A 16672-nucleotide genomic window follows, 5' to 3' on the forward strand; every position below is an offset into this window, starting at 1 on the left:
CAAGCGTGTAAAAGCAGACCCAGCTGTTGCTTCTTGGAATCCAGGAGACGGCTAGGGTGAGGAGTTCCAGGAGCCAGGAGATGAGACTGCTTTAGTTCCGGGTGGGGGTGGGCTTCTGCCCCATGGCTCAGCAAGTGGAGGCACGTGTCCCCCACTCAGGGGGCAGCCAGCCCGCCTGTGTGCCCCAAAGGACTGGCACCCTCTCAGAACCGATGGCTTGGCTTTTGAAAGTTCATCCTTGGACCCCACTGGCCTCTGTTTTTAACGTGGAATCTGTAAGGGCTTGCCCTTAAATAAATCTAATCTCAGACCTGCCCATTTCAGTTTTCCCACATTGAAAACTCATCTCTGTTCACTCCTTAACGGAGTGCTGATAGAATGAGTCTGTTGTTGCCTCCTGAAAGTTATTAGTGACATTTTAATTTTGGATAGAATGAAGAAAAGAAAAGAAAAATGTTGGATGTAACAACTTTTAGGCAGATACAACTTTAGTCTTAAATAAGATGGGCATGTCTCTTTAAATGTAAATAATATCTCTCCAATCCCATATGGTCTTTTGTAACATAGCATCTAATAGATACACAGAATAGAAAGTAAACATTTGTTGCCTAAATTAATGAACAAGAGAGATGAATTGTGTAGACAGACTTTGGAAGGCCGTCACACTTATGATATAAGGCCATATAACTTGCTAGTTTGGGCTTAAATGTTTGTCAGATTTATGGGACGATTAGGTGAAAGGAAATATCATAGAGCTGAAGGCAGTAGCAGAGAAGGGTCTACCGATAGTGGGAAGGTCCTTAGTACGACCTCTGGGGGCCTATTCATCAGCAGCTCGGTGCAGCAGAGTAAGTAGGAATGGCTTTCGTGACCCGCAAAGCTGAACTCAAAACGGGGCTCAGCCACTTCCCAGGTTTTGTAACATCGAACAGGTTAGTTCACGTCTCCAGGCTTCAAACTCCTCATTGGAAAAATGAGGACACTAAGAATAGTACCTACCTCATAAAATTGTTCGGATTACATGACATAATTTGCATAAGACACCTAATCCAATATTTGGCATTTTGTAAGCCCTCCGTAAAAGTTGACTCGTTCCTTTTATTGTATTTAGAAACCCTCAAGAAAAATTGGGGGCAAAAGATAAGAAAGCACCTCAAAATAAGTTTCTTTTGTGCCACTTTTTAGAGCAGCACCTAGGAACTATTTCTGAGCTAAAACACATTCTTCTTCCGAGCCTTAGAGGGAAAAAAAGGTCTCTCTGGAACTTTCGGTGGTCCTGATTTGGTGGTGAGTTACACTGAGTAAATTACTCTCTGGAGGCACTTTCTCAGCTATATAAGGCACATCCTTTTTCCCAGGATACTAGGCTGTCATTTAGTGCCAAAGAAAAAGCTATTTGCAGAATGACACCGTGGCATCCCCAAAGGGTTTAATTTACCTCCCTGGAAGGTGGTGTATTTCAAGGCACTGCAGAAGCAGCCATATTAATAACTCAGGTGGTTTAATTGGCTTTTCCCTCTTCTTTCTAAAGCCACGTCGATCCCATGGTAATTAATCGTGTGTGCTGTGAATTGTGGTTATTTACAGGGCCAAGGAACCCAAATGAATCTGTATTAGAAATCGGCGGGAGGATATTTGAGAAGGCTGTAAAGAGACTCTCCAGTGTTGATGGTCTTCACCAAATTAGCTCTGTTGTCCCCTTTCTGATGGATTCCAGCTGCTGTGGGTACCATAAAGCATCCTACTACCTCGCAGTCTTTTATGAAACTGGATTAAATGTACCTCGGGATCAGCTGCAGGTAGAGTATTTCATGCCTTCCAGAAACATCCGTCACCTGCGTTATATTTGCAGAGTAAGGCTCTCATACCCCGGGTGGAAACTGGACCTGTTCGTGCTCTGTGGAGCCCTTTAAAAACCTTGACACTCAAGAAAAACGTCCTAGAGCTATGTTAAGTACAGGATCTTTTGCTTCCTTTCTGGACACAAGCTGGGGATAGGATTGGTGTATTCTAAGGGAGAGTCGGGGCCAGGTTTACCAGAATCCCACTCCTTCGAGAATAGGTGCCTCTCACCCAATTCTTATAACTGCTTAACTACTGTGGCTGTAGGACCGTTATCCCACGTGACTGTTGAGCTAAGTGAAGTCATTTGGACCTCTAAGCGAAGTGTGGGCACCTCCAGCCTTCTACCATCAACGCAAAAGCCATACCGCACTGTTTCATTTGTGGTTCTGAGACCCGGTTCATTATGCAACTTGCCAAACATTTGGGATCCCATTTATATAAGTGCTATGAGCAGTTCCTGGCCACTTGCAGTTTTCAGATCTGCACATAGGATTGTTCATCCTGGATTTGAAGAGACTCAGGTTGTTTAAGCCTGCCCAGGAGGTTCCATGTTCCTTCTTTTTTTTTTTTTTTTTTTTAAAGATTTTATTTTATTAATTCGACAGAGAGAGACAGCCAGCGAGAGAGGGAACACAAGCAGGGGGAGTGGGAGAGGAAGAAGCAGGCTCCTATCGGAGGAGCCTGATGTGGGACTCGAACCCAGAACGCTGGGATCACGCCCTGAGCCGAAGGTAGACGCTTAACGACTGCGCCACCCAGGCGCCCCTCCATGTTCCTTCTAAGTGACTTCTTTGTGTATGCCTCTGGATTATTGGTGGTCATGACTGATGGCATGCTCTCCTGAGTCCCCAAGGCAATTCCCCACAAAGGGAGAACAGTGAAGAAGATTCTAGCCTTGTTTCTGTCACAAAACGGCTGGTTGGCCATAGACACATGACTTCAAGTCTCCCTCTCCCCTCTTTCCTCAACTATGAAGTGAGGCTGTTGGACCAGCTGATCTCCAAAGACCCTTTTCAACACTAACATTCTGAGAGTGTGAGGTTAGGACATGGCCACTACTCATATCATCTGCCATCGTAGCTGAAGCAGACCAGGGATCCTTGGAACAGTTGGCAGGTGCACAAGAAGATTCTATGAGAGAAGTCAGGGGATGACCCCTGTTTTCATGGAGTGAAGGGAAGAAGTCAAGGAATCAAGCTATTAGGCATTAAGAAGGACGGAGAGCTAGAATTTGTAAACCGTTAAAGAGTTGTGGGGCTTCTTTTCCAAAGATTGTTTTTAAAGGCATGTTAACATGTTTCTGGAATGACCAGGTTCATATATGGGATGGGGCCACATAACCTTTCAATGTTAGGATTTTATGAGGTTTTTCTACAATCTCGTGAACACTTGGTAAATTTCTTCCTAACAGGGCATGCTGTATAGTTTGGTAGGAGGTCAGGGCAGTGAGAGGCTGTCTTCAATGAATCTTGGATACAAACACTACCAGGGTGTTGACAACTACCCCCTGGACTGGGAGCTGTCCTATGCCTACTACAGCAACATTGCCACGAAGACACCCCTTGACCAGCACACGCTACAGGGAGATCAGGTAAGAGAAAGAGGTGGGTGGAGATGGTCATGGCCCTGTTTACTGGGGCCTCCTGAACAGTGTTATACAGTGTCCACACCTGTGGCTGGCTCATTGTCAGGCCTTCAGAGGATGAACATAATTGAATGGAGACAAGCTATCTTGCACTCTCCAGTTCATATTTCCTGACTGTGTTCTCAGGCTGAATGCAGGAACAATCCTACACCCTTGCATGAAAAGCTTTTCATGAGCAGGAGGACTAGCATGGGAAGAATAGATTTGGCCCTGGACAGATTTTGATTTTGCAAAAAATGTGTACCAGAAACAGACACCTTTTCTTTGTTCCAAGACCATAGAAGGGGGTGGGTCTGGAGGTGTGAAGGATTGGGTTAAATTGAGTGGGGGGAGTAAGCCAAGGGCTCCTATCAGTGTGTAAGCAGCAAGCAGGGTCTGCAGTATAAGGAAGCGAGCTCCATCCCCAGCTATGTTCCCAGTGCCAGGCACCTCGAGAAATATCTGACCCCATCACATGAGCCTTGTTAGCTCAGTGCTTCCAAGTGACTGACAGGTGATGTTTGAAGCATGCCCCAGCCCAGAGTAAGGACTGGATGAAGGATACCAACTCTAGTCTTTAATTCTGCAGGCTTCCAAATCTTGTTGAGTCATTGGGCCGAGAAATCAGTGGTTCACATATGCCAAAAAATACATAACACATTACGCTGGCTCAACTAAGGGTTTCTTTTGAGGACCATGAATAAAAGGGTATAAGTAGAAGTGATAGTGTAAGAATTCAAGGAAAGCTGCCTCTAGTTGAGGCAGGTCTGCATTCGGTGGGAGTAGACTATGATGTGGTTGGCTTCTTGGAATGTATTTGTATATATCCTCTTTATCCAGGAAGGATTTAAGAGGTTTTGATTGTCATAGCCCTCGAGCTGGTCAAGTTGAGAGGAAATGCAAGCTGTCTCTACCAGGAGTTGGCAATTTTTTTTTTTTTTCTGTAAAGGGCCAGATAGTAAGTATTTTAGGATTTGCTCCTATAGCCTCTGCCAGGGACAATATATAAGCAAACGGGGAACCTGGGTATGTGCAGCCGTAAATAGTACGTAAACCGCATGGCCAGATTTGGCCCTGATGGAGCCCATAAACTCTTGATTTTTCCCTGCTTCTGCTCGGTGAGCCCAGGGGATACACCTGGCTAGGTCAGGATGGTGGAACCTTAGCCTCAGCGGCTAACTGGAAACCCGTCCACTCTCCTGTCCCCAGTGCTGCTTCCAGATTGCACTCAAAAATCCGCAGTGCAGAAAACTTGCACTTTGCTGATCAGGAATGGGCGGTGCCCGGAAATGAAATCTGCAGTGGCTGCCGTATGGTTTCAAAATAAATGACTCAGAGGTATATGCTGTCAGTGACCATTAAACAGGAGTCAAACTATAAAACAGCAAATGGCTATCTATAGAGACGTTCTAATTCCTTCAGAAAACAGTGATTTCTCTTGAATAAACTTACACAATCTCGTTATTATTGTTTGTATTCTCTCAATGTATATAAGCTATATGCAAAATTGGACCTCAGTTTGACAGGAATTAATTTATGAATCGGTAAAGTTGTTTGGTTTTTTTTAGAAAGGAATTATTCTGAGAAAAAAAAATCCATACAAAAAGCAAGCCATAAAGTCAGACTGTGGTTGTTCTTCTCAGCCTGAATGTGTTAATAATGTCCTCTCTGTATACATTATACTTTTAAGAATTCTAGTTCAGCATAAATTAGCAATGGGAAATGGTATGTTGCTAACAAGCTCCTTTTCTTTTGAAGATTTGGCACACGCAATGTTACGATTATGAAAGAAAATGTGTAATTGGTCAGAACCAGGGAAGATGAATAGAAGAGATCCATCTTGCAGCTGAAAGTCGTATGATTAAGAACCACAGATAGGAATTATACAGTTAGGAGAGTTGTATCCTCGCTCATTTTCTCAAGAATGTGTAATTAATGGCTTCTTGAGAATTTAAGCAGGTGTCATACATTGATTTAAATGTCCTTTTGTTGAGAAATCTATTAATTCACCAGCGGCATGTAACAAATGAGGAGATACGGAAAACGAGACCTCTAATTAACAAACCAAGGATCCGTCAGTAACTCCTTCCTTGATTCTTGCTTCCTTTTCTCTTTTATGTAGCTCGTGGTTCACATCATTTCATCTTCTTTATTAGTAATCTCACTTCATGTCACTTCTGCATGATTTAGCAGGTCTCTGTCTTAGGTGAAAGAGAAGCTGCTAGGTTTTGTTTGTTTTTGTGGCTTAATTGCCAATGAGTTTCTTTCATTCTCTCTACTCCTGGGAATGTGCTTTTCCACAAGGTTTGGTCCCCAGCTCTGCACCTGCTAAAGGGGCAGGGATCTCATCCACACCCCTGGTGTTAACTGCCTTCCACGTACTGATGACACCCAGTCCTTCCTCCAGCTGGGACTTTCTTATGCACCCCCAACTGCAATCATAACACCCTAGGAAGGCAACACACCATCTCCCCTCTCCGTCCCCCCAGACTCCTCCATGGATGACACCACTGTCCATGGTGCTAGCAGCCGAGGAGCCATCCCCCCATCATCCCATCAGTTACAGTTATCCCACCACCTTAACTTGCCCATTTCTGTCTCCTCCCATCCCCATCCCTGCTGCCACAGGCAACATTCGCCCCTCGTCATCTCTGCCCTGGGCCACTGGACAGCCTCCTGCTCTGGGCTGAATTGTGCCCATCCCACTCCTTTTGAAGCCCTAACCCCCAGTACCTCAGAATGTGACTCTCCCTGGAGGTAAAGGCTTTAAGGAGGTAACTCAGTTGAGATGGAGTCATTAGGGGGGCCCTGTGTAATGTGGCTGGTGTCCTTACAAGAAGAGAGGAGTAGGACACAGATAAAACAGCGGGATGACCACGTGAGGGCCCAGTGGGAAGGTGGCCATCTGCATGGTAAGGAGAGAGGCTTTAGAAGAAACTAAACCTGCCAATATCTTGATCTTGGACTTCTAGCCTCTAGAACTTCGAGAAAATAAATGTCTGTGGTTCACGCCGCCCAGCCTGTGGTGTTTTGCTGTAGTGGCCACAGCAAATCAATACACGTCCTAACGGGTCTTCCAGTCACTAGTCTTGTCCCATCCATTCTCTTCTCACTGAAGCCAAAGCAGGCTGTCCACAGTCGAGGTTCTCAACCTGGTGGCACGTCAAAGTCACCTGGGGGGTTAAAGAATAGCTCTGCACAAGCTCCACTCCATAGTCTTGACGCAACAGCCTGGGGGGCTGGGTCATATGTGTATCTGTGTATGTATATACAGTTGACCTTGGACAATGTAAGGGTTAGGGACACAGATCCCCCCACATAGTTAAAAGTCCACGTATAACTTTTGACTTCCCCAGACTTTACTACTAATAGCCTACCATTGACCAAAACCTTACTGATAACATAAAGAGTCAATTCACACATAGTTTCTATGTTACATGTATTATGTACTGTATTCTGACAATAAGGTAAGCTAGAGAAAAAAATGTTATTAAGAAAATCTTAAAGACAGTATATTCATAGTACTGTATTTATGGGAGAAAATCTGCATGTAGGTGGGCCTCTGCAGTTCAAACCGGCATTGTTCAAGCGTATTTAAAAAGCTCTGATGTTCAGCACGTGTAGCCAGAGTGGAGAAATGCTGACCCACAAGATCTAGGCTCAGCTGGTCGCCTGGCATAGGAGGCTTTCCTTGATCCCGTTTCTGTTTCTCCAGCCTCCGCTGTCAGTAATCCCTGCTCAGCCTGTCTACTCTGGTGATACCATGCTTTTGGCCGCACGCTGCTGTTCACGCCTCCTGGCCCTGTGTGGTCTCCTCTGCCTGGTCTGCTTCTCCACACTCGCTCCCCTTTTCCTCCTACTTGAACTCCGGGCTCGGACGTCACCTCCTCGTCCAGATCTCCTATTGTGGTGGGACCATGGGACCCGGTGCACACCTGCTGTTGCCCTCAGGATGGCTGCTGTGTACGGGGTCACCAAGCTGGCCTCCCCAGGACACTGTAGGCTCCCTTTTCTGTTCATATCAGGGTCCCCAGTGCCCAGCACTGTGCTTGACACACAGTTGGCACCCAGTGTTTGCCGATGGGATGACGGATGGGGTAGGAGTGCAGCACATTCAGTGACGCACGTGAGGTTATTAGACTGTCCTGTTGACTCTCTGGTGCTTTCTGATGTGACCAGTGCTCACTGTGGACCCTCTCACACTGAGCCTTTCTGCGTGGCATCCCCCATTTGAGAATCTCGGATACTTATCCTTACAGCGGATATTTCCGCATTCTTACTTTAATAAAATCCCTAAAATGTTAAATTTTAACAAAGATAACGCACACCCCCTCTTGGGAGCCAAGCATGATAGCTGACTTTAAACACCCCGAGAGGCAGGTTCCTACTGGCGGTTCCCACGGGCCTCGCGTGAAGCTGGTGGAGGTAGGCGGTTTACGTGCAGGCTCTGGAACTGCCCCACTCCTGAGTCCCCGGGGGGCTGGCTGAACTGCTGTATCTCACAACTCCAGAGAATGCAGATGCGCGGAAAAATGCGAGCTCCCCAGTTGCAAAGTCGGAGGGGTTTTCAAATTCCTGCCCTGTCTTCCTTCTTCTCTATCTCCGTCTCTGTCTCTCCACCCCCACCACTTCTCTCTCACACATTTCCCTTGCTCTCTTTGTCTCTTTTCTTTTTCTCTCCTCCTCTCTTCCTGCCTCCACCACTGTCTTGCCCTCCCCAACCCCTGCCCACACTCCCCTCTGCCCTGCCTTGTGCCCTGCTCGGTGCTCAGTGGCAGACCGCTGATACGGTATGAACACAGCCCTCCTAGCCTGCAGGCTGAGCAGAGAGAAAGGGGGTAAAGCAGGTGAAAGTCAGTGTCAGGGACAGTGTGGCATCTTCTCTGACACTGGATGCAGGTGCTCTGAGGACAGCACAGTCTCCAGATATTGGACCTCCTCTGACCTGGTCAGCGGTAGGGGATCTGAACTGTTCATTCTAGAGACCTTGATTTTTAACACACCAGCAACAACAAAAAACCCTCAGAAGCCACAAAAATCCCAGCACTGGTCAGAGTGGAGCCTCATGGTCCCTGCCCACATCTACCCAACTCTCCCCCCACCCCACCTGCCCTGTTGCTTCTGCACTCCACAGCTTCCTCCTGGCTTGGTCATGTTTCCATCCGAAGCATCATTCTCTGGTCACACAGTGTTGTTCGAATGAGTGAACCACCGAGCACTGCTTCCTTGTAGGGGCTGTTCCTTCATCGCATGTCTTTGTAGGTGGTGGGCTTTCACAGAAGGTCCCAGGCACGCGGCTCTGACGCGGTGCTAATTGCCACCATAGTGACCCCAGTACTATGGAGAAGCAACCAGCTGCCTGGGTGTGGGAGACAATTGAGATGTGGCCCCAGGGCCAGATTTGCCTGGGTTCGGGACCCTGGTCTGCTGTTCACTGGGTGTGAAATCTCGGGTAATTTTGTTCACCTCTGTGTCTGTACGGCTTTTCACCTGTACAGTGGGTGCCATGATGGTGCGCACGTCACGCGGTCGTTATAGCTTGAATAAGTTAATGCACATGACGCGTGCCTAGTGGAGCCCAGCACATGGTATGAGCTCTCTAAAATGTTTCTGGCCCCACTGCTCCCTCCTGAGATTCTATTTCTTCCATCTCTTCCGAAGCATAAAATTCTCTTAGATAGACCGTCCGCACATCGGAAGGCTGTGAGCTGCACAAAACTGCAAAACCAATAGGAGGACAAATGTTCTAAACTGCTGTGAGCCTTCTTTATGTGTTAGAGTGAACTAAGGACCTAACAAATGATGAGTTCCCTTACTGAGAGCTTAGCATACGCCATCCACTCTGCTGATCTCTTTTATAAACAGTCTCATTTAATCCTCACGCAACCCTAGGAGGTCAGTTCCCATTTTACAGAGGAGGCAACTGAGACTCAGAGAAGCTAAAGAACTGCCCAAGGTCACACAGCAAAAGAGTCATGGGGCCTTAGTTTGAACCTAGGCCTTTCTAACTCTTCATATTACCAAAAATAATGGCTGATAGGTTGAGTGTTTTTGATATAGCAAGTACCGTGCCAAGCTCCATTATGGATGCAGAGACTCAATCTCAGATCAGGAAAGTTAGTGGCCCAAGGCCCGTGGGTAGTTAGTGGTGAGTTAGAGTTCCCCTGAGTCTGCTGTGAAAGGCTGTGCTCTTAATGGCCCCATCCTGCTGCAAAGCTTGGTGGTACCACCCAGGGGAGCCGGTGGGGCTAGGCCAGGGGACGGTGATACAAAGGACAAAAGCGTTCCTTCTTCAGAATTATGCACAGCTGCCCAGGTCCCCCCAGAAACCTGGCCTTTGCCAAGACCCTCCTCATGACACTGTTTGAATTCACTATGTCTCAGGCATGACAATGGAACAGTCTACCATTTGCTTACTCTCAGATGTATGAGTCCTTCATTGGGTGGTGAGACCCGTGGGCCCCACCGCCCGCCAGCCTGAGTTTGACTCCAAAATTTGAAGAACTAAATATATGATCTTGGATAAGTTACTTAACTTCTGAGCCTCAGTGTCTACATCAGTGAAATGGGCGTATTGACAGTAATACTCTTGTACGGTTGCAAAGATTCAGTGAGTCAGTCTTGGGCAAAGCAATCAGAACAGTGATAGATCATCGGTGATATATCTTATCGGGATAGTACAGTGACGTATCATCACTGCCAGCGAGTGGCAGACACACCTGAGAGTATAAATCCTTGCGGGCTAGGAAGTCCCATGACAAAGTTAAAGAGAAAGAAACAAAATGAGGAGAAGAAAAACAACCAAAAATCAAAATACCCAAGTTCTCCTGTTGAAAAACAAAATTCCAGCTGAGAATTCCATTATTTGAGCAGCTCAAGCTTCAGCCCAGTTCTAGGCTCATCACAGACAAGAGTGTCCCCTGGGGTTTGAGCTGAAACTGCAGCGCATTGGCCGCACGCTGGTCAGAGCCAAGGAGATAGAGTGGATTCTAGAGCCTTCTTGCTAGAGGGCTACACTTTGGGAAGCTGGAAAGAGCCCCGTCTTTGGAGTTAAGCCAGCCTGGCTTCAGGGCCTGCTCTACAAAGTCACCGTGAGCTGATGGTTCCACCTTTTGAGCCTCAGTTTCTTTGCCTGTAAATTGGGGACAGTGATATTTGGGTCGCAGCCCTATGGTGAAGGATGAAGTGAGAAAAACGTTTTAAATACCCAGCACAGAGAGATGGTTTCAGTAAAAGGGGGGTGGTGGTGTCATCAGTTGAATTGTTGCTATTCGCTTGGTGGCCTCCCCAGGTGAGACACTGAGCAGGACGTGATGCCTATTGGGTGCTAAGCCCCAATGCAGTCCCCACTTCCCAGCCCCCCAGGGCCTCTGGAAGGGACCTGCGGCTCCGCGCGGCCACAGCAGTCTAGAGTTTGTGAATATAAGGACTTCTCTTAACTAATAAACAAAGAGGGTCAGAAGGGAAATCAGGCCTGGCTCCTTGTTCTCTAAGGCTTCTTTCCCAAACTCACGCAGATCCAATTTTTTCACCATCTGCCTGTGGCATGTGCAGGGCGTGGGAAGCCCTTTCCAGAACCCCTCCTGGCATTGTTAAATAGAGTTCATTATGTATAAGGGGAGACCGTGAAACAACGGAACTGGTCTCTTGATAAACAGCCAAAGTTTACACATCAAAATGAGTCTGATTTTCTCCAGAGGAGTCGGGTACCTCGGAGGCTGGGCGCCGATTCAAAACATTTCGTGAACTCCCCCTTTGGTTCATCCTTAGCGCCTCTGGCACATTCTTGCTCCCGTCCTCAGAGTGAGCATGCCCTCTCTTTTTTCAGGGTAGATTTAATTTTTGGAAATAGCCAAAAGATATTTGAAGCTGAGCCCGCTAAATAAAAAGGGTTAGTCATGCAGGATAATAACACTTTGGGATAAAAAAGAACAAAAACACAAGGTTATACTTAGAAAATATTGATTTACCTTTTTTGATGCTGTGCGTAATCTGGCTCTGAAATCAGCGGCGTGAAAGTGGGCTTCTGGATAAGCTTGAGCAGTAGAAGTGGAGGTGGGAGAAATTTTGGCCTCCCAAGGCAGCCGGTTTGACAGGAACAAAAATGCCCATTTAGACAGATGAGATGCGGTATAGTCATTTAAGAAGAATCTGATCGTACGGCATCGTGAACACACCTCATATTTCAATTATTCATATAGTTTTTAGTTGAACAATTGCTAGTTTAAGAATAACGTCCTGGCTCTTGCGTGCCCACGTCATTGGGATATTTCCCTTTTCCCCCTCCTTCCCTTTCCTTCCTTCTTCCCTCCCTCCCTGTCTCCCTTCCTCCCTTCCTTCCTTTTCAGGCGTATGTTGAAACAATTAGACTGAAGGATGATGAGACGCTCAAGGTACAGACCAAAGAGGATGGAGATGTCTTCATGTGGTTGAAGCATGAAGCCACCCGGGGCAATGCAGCAGCTCAGGTAAAACTGCGGCCCGCTGTTTTGGAAATCCCAGTAGTTATAATAGCCCAGGTTCTGCCATAGTAACAAAATATCCCCAACCTCGCTGGCTTAAAACAACGCCGTTTCTTACTCCCGCTAGCCGTCTGATGGGGTGACCAAGCACTCTGCTCCGTAGACCCCTACGAATCAAGCTAATGGGGGCTTCACTGCAACACAGGCTCCCACAGCCATGGCTGCTCAGAAATGGCACAAGCCATCTCTCACATTTTACTGCCCAACGCAAGTCATGTGGTTTCTCTTGGCTTCACGTGGGGTTGCAGGGGGAGTGTTGTCCTCTGCACCCAGGAGAGAGAGCTGCAAAGTTTGTGATCTGTCCCAAAGACTACCATCAGACATTTTAGAGCACTGGATAGAAATAAAAAGCATCTCGGGGTGCAGGAAAGATGAGATGAGTATCAAGCAGAAGGCCAAGGATTCAGCTAGGAGAAGAACAGAAGTCAGGTGCGGCATGTTATAGACCAATGGACCAAACTTGGCTCTTGAACATGTCTTATTTTTTGGATGGACTTTTCCAAGGTACCAGGAAGGGCAGAAAGCTGGGGGAACATTCTCTATCTGACTTCTTGCCTTGATTTCACTATGAAGAGAAGCCCTTGACGAGAGCCGGCTTAGGCAGGTTGCACCAGGAGGGAGAAAACTTCCTTCCCGAAGAATGACCTTAGCTTTTGCTTCGTGCTCCTAGTGAGCATAGAGTGTGTGGAAGGACCTCTGGGTCTGCTAAGCAGGCCGAAGCCCAGAGATGGGAAAAAGAAAGAAAACAGAAAAGACAAATGCATTGACAAGCAAGCATTTCAGAGACCCATTAGTAATGGATCTCCCACCCATCTATGGAGGTCTTCCTAGCATTTCAGGAGATACTTTGCTGGAGGTTGTAAGTACTTGAGTAGGGGGTGAGGGGGTAGAAAGAAGAGGAGATGAGGGAAGAAGCAGAAAGGTGGAAAGACCATAAGGGCCCAGAATGGGGCCAGAATGTTAACAGACAGTCCTCTGGCTCCCTTCTCGGGCATCTGTCCCCAGTCTGCAGTCTTTCTAGGGCAGGAAGGAATTCTAGTGCCTGGTTCTGGAAATGCCACTGTCAGAGTCATTTCCTGGGTGTTTCAGAGCTTATATGAACTTCCCTGCCTTCGTTCAGCAAATCTTTGTCAAGTAGCTTCCATGACCTTCTACTGAGCTTTGCTGAGTGGGGGCTGAGGGGAGAAAGGCAGACGAATCACATCGTGAGGTTCCGATCCCCAGAGAGCTCCCCGCCTCGAGTGTCATGGTGGAATTAGCCACGTGGACAAATGCTGGGGTGGGAGATGAGTGCCTTCTGTTACAGGTGTGCACAGGCCTCCAGGCCACTCACTAGCCTTAGGGGACGGCATGTACCTTCCAAAAGAAAGGGGCTTTGAAGAGAAGAGACATTGTTGACCAAGTTCCGTCTGGCTCTGGCCCACGGTGCCACGGTGCAGTAGACTGATTCACATTCACACGCAAGACATGCATTGTTTCCAACTGGGGCTGAGGACTTGTATTTACCCAAGTTCACCTTTCTGGGCTCCAGGCCCCAATTGGAAGGTGACACGTGTCTACCTAATTCCTCGTTCTCAGTTTGAAAATATTTTGAACTAGGTTTGTCCTTCCACCTTTTAAAGCCTTATGTTAAGCATTACGCAGGAAAGTCATTATTCTAAATTGCTCCTGTCTTGAAGCAACGACTGGCCCAGATGCTGTTCTGGGGCCAGCAAGGCGTGGCCAAGAATCCTGAGGCGGCGATCGAGTGGTATGCCAAGGGCGCCCTGGAGACCGAGGACCCCGCGTTAATATATGACTATGCCATTGTGTTATTCAAGGTAAGAGTCCCTCAGTTTGGGCTGAAATGACGCAATTCTTATCAGATTTCCCGAGCAGGTTCCCATAGGCGTGCAGGCAAACAAGGAGTCTGTAACTGGAGAAACTCAGTATATGCTTCTGTCACTCTTGATGGAAAGGGATATTTGCTGAAAAGGCAGAGTCAGAAACAGTCCCCTGGTCTCATTTTTGATCATTAGTCTTATGTTTGGCAACTGGATTGTCTTTGCTTTTGCAAGAACTGCCTAGAAGAAGCCCCCCTGTTTTATGGATTGGAAAAAAACGGCCACCAGCCCCCAGAAGTACTGCAAGTTTGCCACGAGGCAGAAGGGTCATTGAATGACAGCTTACCCCTAGTGCGTGTTTCTCGGCTGGCTCCCAGCCACCTGGTTGGTCAAAACAAAGATCTTGTTTTAAGCCAATGGGAGAATGGGGGATGGGTTGAAAGAGCATTAGCCCAGGAGACAGAGAATGGAGTTCAAGTCCCTCCTCCCCAGTCATCAGCTATGTGTCCTTCGAGTTATTTGAGCTCCTCCGGCAACGGTAATGACCAGAGATTGAATGAGATAACATAACGGATGGGCTTCAGGAAATGTAAAATACTGTCTTATGCGAAATCCTCCTAGTGTGAGCTGATTGAGCACTTACGACGTGAGTCACATGTAGTGACGCATCTCATCCTCACGACCACCTTGCGAGGCAGGCATGGGGGTGCCTTATGATTGCTGTTTGTATATGTGGCAACAGAGGCAGAGAAAGGTTTTTTTAACTTGCCCAAGGTCACACAACTGGCACATTTGAGAGATCAGGGACAGGGATCCAGGCAGTCTGGCTTCAGAGTCTGTGTTCTTCATCCCCAAACACAAGACATCAACTCATCGGCCTTGGAAAAAGCAAAACTCTGTTGGCTCTGGTAAGGAAGCCTTTGTGGGCACCACGTCATGCCCAAAGAAAGCAGCTGACCTTCGATAGCGAGTGTCTTCAAACAAGGACATGGAGTCACGTGGCCAGGTCCATCTTCAGAACCACAGCTGTGGCCACTCGCTGATGAACAGCCATGGCTTTGCTACATTTCTAACCCTCTAAAGCCTTAAAACCTATTGGTTCATACGATTTCCAAATTTAGGGTCTGGACTTTCCTTTTTCAGTTGTCAAGTCAACATAGAAATGGTTTGACTCCCAGCCATATGCTGATGGCTCTGTGTGTTTATTCAATAAACACCCATTCAGGGCTGACAAAATGCCAGACTCTGCGCAAGAGGGAGGGACAGATGGATGTGTGCGCCATGTCCCTGACCTCAAGGGGCTCGTGCGGTGGTGGGGAGGGCAGGCACAGAGAGGCACCGGTCCGCCAGAGTTGGGGCTGGCCACCGTCAACGTGCAGAGAAGATGACCGTCTCAATCAGACACGACTTCTGCTCACCAGGAGCTCACCATCTAGAAGGAGAGGCAAATACATGAACAAATGACTCTGGAGGTAACAGGCTGTCTGCTTTCCCAACCTTAAAGATTTTTGGCTCTCCTGAATTCTAACGAAGAATCCCTCAGTGGGACGAAGGAAGCCCCTTATCATTATTTCAGTAAGGGGAAGATTTTACCTCTGGTCAGAAGGTCCCTTTAAGTGCATTCCAGGTGAAGTAACCCCATGCAGAAAATGAGCTTCCCAAATGAGAAGAACAGTCACGTGCTCTGGAGCTCGGTGTGGGCGTTTGGCGCATCGCATGATGGCGCCCTGCTGGCTACGGCCTGTCTGAGACGGTCCAAGCCCTTCCATTTGGCATCCACATGAGGATAGAGCTTTGACTTTTACTGTAGCAGCTATTTTCCGTGAACTGACCCAGTGGACATTACTGAGCACTTACTGTGTACCAGGACTTTACATTTCTCTCCCTTAACAACTAACAGCACAACTCAGATTTGTGCCCAGTGCAGGGTCTTTGTCCGAGAAATCATCCCACTTAGGTTTACACAACAAATATTCTGGAAAATGCTTGGCGCCCGGAAGTCAGAGTACCTGAATTCTAGTCACAGATCTAACTGTGAGGTAAGTCATCCTCTCTGGTCCCGTTTTATTCCTTCAAAGCAAAGAAGTTGGAAAAGATAAACCTTGAGTTCAACCAGGTTCTAACGTGCTGTCGTCCTGCTCTTTCTGATGCTTTTCCAGAAGTCCAAAAAGGTGGTCCCATTGCCCCATCCACCGATTCCAAGTAGCCTGTATGTCCTTTCTCCTTTCCTCTTCCTCTCTGTTGAATGAAGCCATGGTGCATCTCCGAAAAATATTTTCATCTTCAACTTGCTTCGGCTCATCGGTTTCATTAAATAGGCAACTTCAAGGCTAGGAGAAACTTGGTGTATATAATTTAACTTTTAGTTGGATTCACAGTTTTGTTTGGGGTCCCCAAAAATACAGAGACAAACATATCCTGCACGTTTTCTCTAAGGAGGTTATGGATTATTATACGTTCTCCACGCGGAGCGGGAATGCACGGGAGGCCGTAGAGCGTGCTAGTTCCAAGCTGGGACTCTGGAACCTGCCTGCCTGGGTTCAGATCCTGCCTCCACGAGTCACTGTGCGACTCTGGGCAAGGGCTGGGCTGGGAATGTTCGCAGCGTGTCCGCAGGCTTGCGGTCAGGAGTAGGCATGGCAGCGCAGGCCTGGGCGCCCTTTAATTAAAAGGGATGTTTGCTTGTACTGTCTTCTCTGACTATAGTGCTCCTTCTGGAGAGTTGAAAGCTATATTCGGTATAAAGCCCCCCCAACATTATATCACATGTGACCCCATCAACCCTGTGTCTGTGGCCAGGAAGGCTCCACGCGGCACATGTGGTGTGGCTGTGAATACAGACGCTGGGTGAGTTTGGT

At 47.5% G+C, this 16672-nt stretch overlaps 1 protein-coding gene across 4 annotated transcripts in view; it reads left to right on the forward strand.

Annotated features, from left to right (window-relative positions):
* Positions 1 to 16672, forward strand: part of SEL1L3 (SEL1L family member 3) — a 101284-nt gene that overhangs the window by 52284 nt on the left and 32328 nt on the right. For all 4 annotated transcript variants that reach the window (XM_087864248.1, XM_087864246.1, XM_087864247.1 and 1 more), the window contains 4 exons: positions 1588 to 1799; positions 3257 to 3436; positions 11818 to 11937; positions 13671 to 13811. In XM_087864248.1, the coding sequence (XP_087720374.1) occupies positions 1588 to 1799; positions 3257 to 3436; positions 11818 to 11937; positions 13671 to 13811 (653 nt within the window). The remainder of the gene's footprint in view (positions 1 to 1587; positions 1800 to 3256; positions 3437 to 11817; positions 11938 to 13670; positions 13812 to 16672) is intronic.

Source organism: Ursus americanus, chromosome 8 (genome assembly GCF_024610735.1).
Source record: "Ursus americanus isolate L20-20 chromosome 8, mUrsAme1.1.p, whole genome shotgun sequence".
Taxonomy (NCBI): domain Eukaryota; kingdom Metazoa; phylum Chordata; class Mammalia; order Carnivora; family Ursidae; genus Ursus; species Ursus americanus.